Source organism: Callospermophilus lateralis, chromosome 7 (genome assembly GCF_048772815.1).
Source record: "Callospermophilus lateralis isolate mCalLat2 chromosome 7, mCalLat2.hap1, whole genome shotgun sequence".
NCBI lineage: Eukaryota > Metazoa > Chordata > Mammalia > Rodentia > Sciuridae > Callospermophilus > Callospermophilus lateralis.
Window position 1 is genome coordinate 12,735,133 of NC_135311.1, and position 10,629 is coordinate 12,745,761.

Below are 10,629 nucleotides of genomic sequence, written 5' to 3' on the forward strand. Positions count from 1 at the left end.
TAAAATTTTATCCCTGATTTTTCCTGCTATACATTCATCATTCAATGGTGTATTATTTAGTCTCCAGGTGTTAGAGTAGCTTCTATTTTTTATTCTATTGTTGATTTATAATTTTATTCTTTTATGGTCTGATAAGATGCAAGGTATTATGTCTATTTTTTTTTTGTATTTGCTAAAAGTTGCTTTGTGGCCCAAGACATGGTCTCTTTTAGAGAAGGATCCATGTACTATTGAGAAGAAAGCATATTCAGTCACTGATTGATGAAATATTCTATATATGTCTATTTAGTCTGAATTATTAATTGTTCTTTGTTAATTGATGAAATATTATATACATGTCTATTTAGTCTGAATTATTAATTGTTCTATTTTAGTTCAATAGCTTCTTTATTTAGTTTTTGTTTGGAAGATCTATCCATTGGTGCAAGAGGTGTGGTAAAGTCACCCAGTGTTATTGTGTTGTGGTCCATTTGCTTCTTGAAATTGAGAGGGTTTGTGTGGTGTACATAGATGCTCCATTGTTTGGGGCATAAATATTTACAATTGCTGTGTCTTGTTGATATATAATTCCGTTAAGCAGTACAAAATGTCCTTCTTTGTCCCTTCTAATTAACTTTGGCTTGAAGTCCACTTTATCTTATATAAGGATAGAAACTCCATTGTATATAAGATCCATGTGAGTGATATATTTTTCCCATCCTTTCACCATCTGCCTGTGGATGTCATTGCCTATGACATAAATCCCTTGGAGACAGCATATCGGTCTTGTTTTATAATCCAATCTGCCAGTCTACATCTCTTGATTGATGAGTTAAGGCCATATTATTGAGATATAATTTTTATTACTGATGATTTTGGTTTATTTCTAGTTTTTAATTTGAATTAATTTCTCCATTTATTCACTGCTCTTTTAGTGTAGTTCCTCCCTTTGCTTGTATCCATTTTTTTTCATTTCTTCTTCTTCATGAAATATCTTATTGAGAATGTTTTGTAGTGCAGGCTTTCTAGCCATGTTTATCATGAAAGGTCTTTATTTGATCATCAGTTCTGAAACTTAATTTTGCTAGATATAGAATTCTTGGTTGATATCCATTTTATTGCAGAGATTGGTATTAGATTATTGTCCTTGCTTTGAGGGTCTGGCTGAAGTAAATATCTGAGATCCACAATGGTTTCTTTCTAAACATTACCTGTCATTTTTCACTGGCAGCCTTTAAAATTTGATCCTCATTCTATATGTTAGGCATTTCCATCATAATGTGCCTTGGTGTGGGTCTGTTTTAATTTGTTATATTTGGGGTCCAATGAGCCTTCTGTATTTGATTTTCCATTACATTCTTTAGACTTGGGAAATTTTCTGATACTATTTCATTGAAAAGTGTGCATTCTTTTCGTTTATATCTGTATAAATTGTAAATTTGGTCTTTTGGGGTTATCCCATATTTCTTGGACATTCTATCCATGGTCTCTTAACATCTTTTCTTCATGGTCAACTTTGTTTCCAAGATTATATATTTTGTCTTCATTGCTTGAAACTCTGTCTTCCAAGTAATCTAGTCTTTTGGTGATACTTTTAATTAAATTTTTAGTTTGGTTGATTGATTACTTCATTTCAAATATTTCTGCATTCTTTTTCAGAATTTCTATCTCTATATTGAAGTGATATTTCACTTCCTGTAGTTTCTCTCTAATTTCACTTCTTATATCTCCTTTACTTCACAGATCAGTTAACTATGTACATTCTAAACTCCTTCTCTGATATTTCTTCCACTGTGGTATTCTGTTATTAGAGTATCTTGGTTTGTTTGAGGTGATTTGTTCCCTTGCTTTTTCATGTTGTTTGTGTGTCTTCTCATCTAACATATGGCTCTGGGGCAGTAGAGTTTCTTCCCTGAAGGTTTCCAGTACCTCACTGTTTAGGGGGAGATAAAAACAACCACCACCAATGCAAACAATATACAGAATTAAACCAAATAGTTCCCACTGTAACACTGTTAATTATCACAATGAAAGGCAATGATGGGATTAGTTATTGCCTACAATAAAAAAACCAGCACATTTGCAAAAGAGTTTACAATTTCATAAGGTGGTAAGGGAGAGAACAGAAATGACAGAGGATATAATGATTATAAGGGAGAAGGAGAGAAGATAAAAAAATAACAAAAGAAAAAAAATTTTAAAAAGGAGAAACTAAAATATACCTTCAAACATCCTAGTTTCTATAAAAAGGGTTATATAAAAATAACTGGCTTTAAAAATGCTAGAAATGAGAAAAAACAAATATGAATATGTGTAAATGTTCACATACTGTTAAGGTCAGAATTAAACAGAGAAAGAGAGAGAGAGAGAGGGAGAGGGAGAAAATCTCAATGCAAAGTTAAAGAATTCTTCCTGTTAGAGTACAGAATGTTCTCAGATTCTCAGTAGTTTTAGGTGGGGTCTTCTTGAGCATGATGCTCCACCCACTGGATTGCTGGAGTGGGAGAGGTAATCCTTTGGTGGGATTCCTGGAGGCAGGGTTTAGGTTTATGTAGGATCCAGGCTCTTCACTGAATATCAATTGGTCTGGAGATTTTAAATCTGCACCTTCAGGGCCCAGGAATTGCCAGAGCACTCTGGAAGACCGTACCCCAAGGATCTCCCCTGGATTCCACTTTTGTGGTGGAGTGGACTCAATTCTAAGTCCACTATGTCACCTCCTACCCCGACATTTCCTGGTCTTGGGTTCAGTCTCCAAACTCAATCTCTCCTGTCCCTGCCCTTCTGAATTCATGACCAGACACCTCACTTCCAGCCTGTCCTGCAAGCAGCCAAGTTGGAGGGGCAGGGGTAGAGCTGGGTGGGTTTTCATGACCAGTTGTTCCCTGTGTAAACCTCTCTCCACATTTGATTTTCTGCTGGTCACTTAAGTGCACTCTTTGTCGTGCAGCGTGTGTTAACTGGACCTGTATTTCAGGCCCATCCCAGGTTTGCCAGGTGCCAGACCCCACCCAGTGGCTGCAAAATCGTTCCTTCCCTTGTCTTCTGCAAGCTCTCTTGAGAGATGGCAGCTTCTTTCCCGTACAAGGATATTGTGCATTTTAACCAGGCAATGTCCTTGATCTTTAAACACTCCATACCCAGACACATCTCAGGGCTCCTAAAAGTGCAGTTCCTTTAATTCCTTTATCCCTCCACTTTGCTCACAGAGGGAGTGCTCTGGCTAGGGCCTCCAGCCCAGGTATCCCTCTGTGTATTACTTCCTTATTTTATTATATTCACTCTCCAGAGTCCCTGATCTGCTTTGAATATCCAGTTATAAATTCCAATAAAGCCCTCCCCGCTTTAAAATGCCTAACATTTAATTGAGGGCCAGTACTGATGTCATCCATCCCACCTGTACTGATAACCCAGTGGGGATGATTGGGTCACCTGGCCCCTTTTGAACAAGGCCCTGAAGATGGGATCCAGGAGGGTTAGCCACTACCCTAGAAGAGTCATCCTCAGAGGCCTGCCAGCCCATCCTTCCCTAAGGAGAAACCCACCACCAAGGCTGTCAGACACCAGATATGGATATTGGGTATCTCCTCCTTCTTTGTTGCACCCTCATTCACCCCCCAAAGACTATTTTCTTCCTTAGGAGTTTCGGGTTGAAGATGCAAACTGAGCATCCATATGGGTAAGGTAACAAGGAGTACGACAAAAAGCCTCCTCCTTTTACTCCTCTGGCTATTTTAAAGAGAGAGTGACCTGAAGGGCTTTGGGGGATGACATATTCCCTGTCAGGATTCCTAAGCCCCAACATTCCAAGTGCAAAAGTGTTTGGTGTAGAATTGTTCAGAGGCATTGACGGTCTTTTGAAATCTCCAACAGTGCTCACTGCCTACATGAAAAGAATTCATAAAACACTTGTGGTTTAGATCTGAGGTGTCTCTCCCCAAAGATCCCATGTTAATTCAGGAATATTCAGAGGTGAAATAATTGAATTATGGGCATTGTAACCCAATCAGTTCATCCTAATTTGATTGGGCAAGTAACGGGAGGCAGGTCGGGCATGGTGGAGAAGGTGGGTCACTGGGAGTGTGTCTTAGAAGTTTCTTGAGGCCCCAGCCCACTCTCTCCTCTCTCTCTCTCCTCTTGTCTTCACTCTCTCTCTACCTCCTTCCTGGCTGCCATGAGTAGAGTAACTTCCCTCCTCCACACCAAGATGTTCTGCCTCACCTTGGGCCCAGAGCAATGGACTTGATCCACCATGGACTGAACCTCTGAAACCATGAGCCCAAATAGACTTTCCCTCCTCTAAGTTGCTCTTGATCAACAAAGGGTCACAGTGTCACAAAGCCAACCAACAAACACCAATGCATGAATTAATATGATTTATTTTTCTTTCCTCGGCTCCTAGCAAGTGGTTCTCCATCCTTGGGACCCCATCCCTGGGAGAAGAGCTCTGGGCCCCATAGTCTGCAGTTCTCAACGATAGAAGAGAAGCACAGCTGCCTCTGTGATCTCCCGGCTGCTGCTGTAACCAACATGAGTTCCATGTCCATTCCAGTCGAAAGCAGAGAAGTCTCCACATTGCCTGGGATTACCCTCTGGGAAGAATCCTCCTCCACCAATGCAGTGCTAGGAAACAAGGAGAGGAGGAGGTGGTGATGAGAGGGCTGCTGATGAGCCCAAAGGTAATAATGGCCACATCCAGAGGGATCTGTGGTCCCCATCCATTCTCCATGGGCAGTGTTGATCTTCTCCCAGAGACTTCTCAACCCTTAGCTTAGTGACACACCATCTCCTCCTGACTTTCCTGCAACTTTTATGAATATCTGTTCTTGGATTCCCTGGATGGACTCTTCCTTCATGAATTCCTTAAGTGCTGCTCCCTAGGAGGGGGCACATCTCCCTCTCTCATATAGATTGTCTGACTCAGCAAGGAGGAGGGAAGTTACACCCCCCCACACACATGCTCACACCACACTCTTACACACACACACACACACACATACATACACACACTCACAGCCTCATTCACAAGCCCCTTTGGTCCCAACAAAGACTCACAAATTCTGTGTTACATCCGGTGACCCTCATTCCGGCACACAAGGCATTGGCTGCTCTCTCATTATTAAATACTCTGAACTGGACAAATCCTGCAGTGAATTCCTCTGAAAATGAGATGCAGAAAACAGCACTCAAGGAGGATGCCAGAAATAGCTTCCTTTAGGCTGCCCAGAGAGTGTGGACGCCAGGCTGAGGCTCAAGAGTAGAGGCCAGCACATCTGTGGTCATGACTGGTGCATCCCAGCCCCAAACTTCACCAACCTTTTCCCAACCCCAGAACTCAAGAAGTGGATCTCAGAGAGGGTCTCTGTTCACCAGCACTTGTATGGAGAAATTCAACAATATTGGGAAATCACAAACAAACAGGTAAAAAGGCCTGTTGCAGCAATTAGTTTCTCTCTCTCTCTCTCTCTCTCTCTCTCTCTTTCTCTCTCCCTCTCTCTCCCTTCCTCCCTCTCTCCCTCTCCCTCCCTTCTTCCCTCCCTCCCTCTCCTTCTCCTTCTCCCTCTCTATGTCTCTATGAGACAGGTCTCATTAAGTTGCCCAGGTTGGCTTCAAGCTTTCAATCCTCCTGCTTCAGCCACCTGAGCATCTGGGATTATAGACAGACACTAGGATGTCTGGCTTCTCTTTTATTTTAAAATTTTAAATCCTAGATGTATTTACAACATCTTTGAACTTTATAGACTAGGGCTCAATCTAACAAAGGAGATGCCGCCAAACTTAGATGAACATTAAATAAATATTTACCCCTCACAATAAAAGTAAAATTGTCTCATCATTTGCCCTGTATACGTGAATCTTGGTCTCAATAAGTTGCTGAGGGGTTGATAATGGGGCAGCTAGGAACAGAATCTGGAGTCAAACTTCCCCAGCCCACATGCTACTCTCCTGCCTGTGCACCGTGATCTCAGGTAGGTTCCTGAACCTCTCAGTGCTTCAGTTTTCTGATTCATAAAGTGGGGTTCATAATAGTCCTCAAGGGTACTTGTGCAAATTAAATGTGACAATACATGTAACATTCATTGAAGAGAATGAGCTGTGTTAATAAGTAACCTCCTATCATAACTGAATTTATCACCTTTGCTATTAAGAGTTCAAGGAGCATTAAGAACTCACTCTGGCCATTGGGTGAGTAATATGATGCAGTTTTCTGAGCATCACCAAAATCGTACACCACAGGTATCACTGGACCATTGTCAGTCCAACACTTTCCTATTCCATATTTCACTGGGTATTTCTACAAGGAACAACAACAACAAAATCATTGGATAAGGACAATAGTTTTGGTTTGGGGAGTTACTATCATTTATTAAGAGAAAGCAATGTTCTCTCAGTAAATGAGATTATTTCAAAACCAGGCAAAATAAGAATCTTTCCTTTTTGCTTTTCTCCTACAACCAGGCCAACTGGTGCACTCCCTCCCTTTCTCCCTCCCCACCCCCGCCCAAAATCTTCTCTCTCCTGGGTCTCTTATCTTCTCTGGCTCAGAATTTATTTTTTTCTTTATTAAATTATTTATTTATTCTAATTTGTTATACATGATGGCAGAATGAAATTCATTTCATATTATACATATAGAGCACAATTTTTCAAGTCGCTGATTGTATACAAAGTATTTTCACACCATTTGTGTCTTCATACATGTACTTAGGGTAATGATGTCTAACTCATTCCACCATCATTCCTACCCCCGAGCCCCTCCCTCCCCTTTGCCCTATCTAAGGTTCCTCCATTCCTCCCATGTTTCCCCCCACATTGCCATTATGAGTCATCTGGTTAAGAATTTCTGATGATAGTGGGACAGAAGCCATCAGCAAATTAGGATGAGGCAACATGAAAGGGCCATGGAAAGGTGCTTCCTGCCCAACCTCACACACCTGCCTTTCTCTACACCCAGGAGAGCCAGTCCCAGCCAGCAGCCCTGTGTACCTGGTAGAGGCCAAACAGATTATGTTCCAGATGCTGGAAGAAGCCAGTTCTGGTGCGGTACCTCAGCAGAGAGCTGTTCCTCCAGTTCTGCATGGGGCTCTTGTTGGGCACATGCCAGATGCCCAGGTCTGCAGCCTGGATGTCGAAGTAGCCAGGGTTCTGGAAAAGCAACCAACACTGAGACTGACCAGCCCAGGTCCCGCAGGGGCAAAAGACACACATGGGCTCCCTCAGCTGAGCTGACAGCTCTGGGCTCCAGGTGGACAGATGGCCAGCCGTGCTCACACATACCCACCTCCAGCAGATCATGACCCCCCACCACCCCACTGCCTCATGGCCTTGTGGGAGGAAACTGGGATGCGAGGCGTGTGACTGTTTCTCCCTTCTGCTCCAGCCCCATGTCCACAGCCCCCCTCCCAACCCCCCTCCTGCATGCTGTGCCCAGCCACACTCAGGTCCTCCCCTTTCCCAGTGGCACCCACCTTGTAATCGTCACTGGTGGCCGCCTCTGCAGACCCGAAGGTGTTGTAATTGGCCCAGTTGCCGTCCCCCTCTGGGTAGTCTGCTCTGTTGCCCTGCTGGCTGGACCACCGATCGCCCACCGTGCACTTCCCAGCCATGTTGTTCTCGTGCACACTGGCCACCAGGGTCCAGCCACCACCCGCAGAGGTCATGTCACAGAAGGTCTGGTAGACGGCACCATTCTTGGCCCGGAGGAGATACAGGCCATCTGTGGAGAGAACCAGCCCCGAGCCTCCCTGTCTGGGAGCTCATGCCATCTCAGTGCCATGACCAGGACAGCTCTGGGAACTAGAAACATGGCCTAAGGGCTCCTCTCCTGAGTCCTGTCACTATGCATCCCTGGGTGTAGTGGAACACCCCAAGTTTGAATAACACAACCTACTGCAGAACACAGAATTATCCAAGCTCTCAGCAACGTTCCTCTCAGAATTAAGCACAGAATTTTCATATGACCCAGCAATTCCACTTCTAGTACATGCCCAAAGGAATTAAAAACAGGATTCAAACACTAAACATTTATTGCAGGATTAGTCACAGGACTCATGGAAATAACTGATGTACTCAACAGAAAAATAAAATAGTGTGTATACACACATCATATAAAATCTATATTGTGCATATATTGACATATATATCTATCCACAACTGATAGAAAGCAATTAGTTATTCATGCTATATGTATAAACCTTGAAAACACTATGCTAAGTGGAAGTAACCAGATGTAAAGTACAGTTACCTTATGATTCTGCTTACATGAAGAAACTAAAATAGGCAAATTCATAGAGACAGAAAGTACAACAGCAGCTACATGGGCCTTCGGGAAGGCAGAATACGGGTTCATTACTTAATGAACATAGAATTTCTGTTTGGAATAACGAAAATTTTCTTGAGATGGATAGTGGTGGTGGCTGCATAGCACTGAGAAAGTAATTCATGCCATTGAAGTGTACACTTAAAACTGGTTAAAATGACAAAGCTTATCCTATATATAGTATATACCTTTTACCACATTTATTTAAACTAAAATCCAAAACAAACAAACAAAAAAAAACAGTTGGGTGCAGTGGCACACACCTGTGATCCCAGCAATTTAGGAGGCTGAGGCAGAAGGATCAGGCCAGCCTCAGCAACATAGACAGACCTTGTCTCAAAAAGGTGAGGGGGGTGAGGCTTAGGATGCAGCTTAGTGTAAAGTGCCCCAGGTTCAATCCCCAGTATCAAAAAAGAACTTTAAAAAAAAAAAATTCACCGAAGACAAAATCCTGGTAGGGCTCCTTACTCACCATTTGCACCAAAGTACTTCTCTTTGATTTCTTTGCAGCTTCTAGGCAGAGATGCAGACAGTGATGACCAGGTCCATTCCTTGGAAACAGCATTGCTCACAGCTAGAGAATATGCAGAGTTTCATTCTCTTTGCTGCTTTGACACAAAACCCAGCCTTCCCTTGCCACTAATCCCCAACTCACTCCACCTCTGTGGCAGAGCCTCGCTGCCTGGGTGGAAAGACCCTGAGCTATCCAGCATCATCCATCAGCTCATCTGAGCCAGCATCCAGCACAGGTTTACCTCCCTCCCTCCACAGGACCTTGTGCTGGGCCAAGCCCTGCCCTGGGCACCCGGCATTCAAAGAAATTAATCATCCCCAGGAACTTACCTCTAGAGGGAGGTGCCAAAACCAACAGAAAAGTTTATTAAAAGGAATGAAGGATAAGCTCAGGAGAACAAGAGAAAGACTCTGAGATGAGAATAGAGAAGTCTGAAGGGAGCCGGGGGTTGTCTGGGGTAGGATGACCTAGTGACAGAGGCTTTCTAGTTCTGGTGACACTACAGTGTACTCTGAGAGAATAGACATGATTCATCAGTTGGAAGAAAGAAAAGAGAATTCAAGGCAGGAGAAAAACATGTCCAAAGACCTGGAGAAAAGAATGAAGCAAAGCCCGGCTTGAGGAGGAAATACAGGTAGCTTAAGGTGGTTGAGGCAGAGGGTGAGGGTGACAGAGCTGAGACTCCAGCCAGGAGACCAGCAGGGGCACAGAATGAAGAACCTTGTACACGAGTGTCAACTCTGCAAACCAGTCTAAAAGTCTGGAGGGCTGGAAGCATCACAAGCTTTCAAGTCAGAGGGATGCAGGCCTAAGTAGCTCAGGCTTCCAGGGGACAGTCCTTGGGTTCTACTTGCCACACCCGAGCCCCAGTTTCCTTCTGCCTAAGATGAAGCTAATTACTAGTATTTTTGTAAAGATCAAGTGAGATAATATGTAGAAACATGCTTTTCTCAGCCAGTCACCTGTGATCTGGTGACTTAGTGAGACCCTATCTCAAAATAATAAAACATGCTGGTGATGTGGGTCAGTGGTAGAGGGCCCTGGGTTCAATCCCCAGTACTCTGGAAAGAAACAGATATTTCTCTTTTAAAAAAGAATAGATAAATAACAATTAAAAGAATTACAGATTTTAAAATGCCATTGCTATTCTTATATAGAGAAGACTATAAAGAGAACATTCTCTGGGCACAGGGTATACCACACAATTACCAAGGTCACTGCAGGCCATGGTAGTGGGAAATAGTGAAGAGAGGCCACACTTCTTACTAGGGTCCCCTCAGGACCACACAGAGACAAAGAACCAGACCCAGGATAGGTCTTAGCAATACTCTCACTGCTAGAGACCAGGTCCCTCCAGAGGCCAGAAATCAGCAACAAGGTGGCCTCTGTGCCTCTCAAAGACATCATCCCTGGCTCAGGAGAGTCCCCCTTCCTGGAAGCAGCCCTGCCTAGTGTGTGTTCTTTGAAAGCTGTGTGCAGGTGAGCTGGGGAACTGGGCCCCTGACAGGGACACTCACCAGCACTGCATCCTCTGCTGGCCACAATGAGGAACAGCAGGAAGCCGAGTTGGGTCATGGTAGCCTAAAAAAAAGCAAGATGAAAGTCACTGTCTTGATTGCCTTTTTTTCTTTACTCCTGTCTCCTTACAAAGACTCAAAGTTCCCCTGATTTTTTTTTTTTAAACTCCACACATCTCTGGAAACTAAACCAGACCTGAGCTAAAATAAGGGCTCCCCAAACTCACAGAAAGCAAACCCCTTCCGCCAACACAGGGCCAGGAGCTGAAGTTGCCAGCTGAGTGGAGACTGGGTCTTTC

General features: G+C 43.5%; 1 protein-coding gene across 1 annotated transcript; it reads right to left on the minus strand.

The window, feature by feature from the left end:
• Positions 1-4,449: 4,449 nt before the first annotated feature.
• On the minus strand, positions 4,450-10,388 carry LOC143403712 (intelectin-1a-like). Its single transcript, XM_076861853.1, has 7 exons — positions 10,331-10,388; positions 8,772-8,873; positions 7,449-7,696; positions 6,967-7,125; positions 6,154-6,274; positions 5,035-5,138; positions 4,450-4,602 (listed from the first exon to the last, which is right to left on the minus strand). The coding sequence occupies exons 1-7, from the start codon at positions 10,386-10,388 to the stop codon at positions 4,450-4,452; spliced, it is 945 nt and encodes a 314-aa protein (XP_076717968.1).
• Positions 10,389-10,629: the final 241 nt, after the last annotated feature.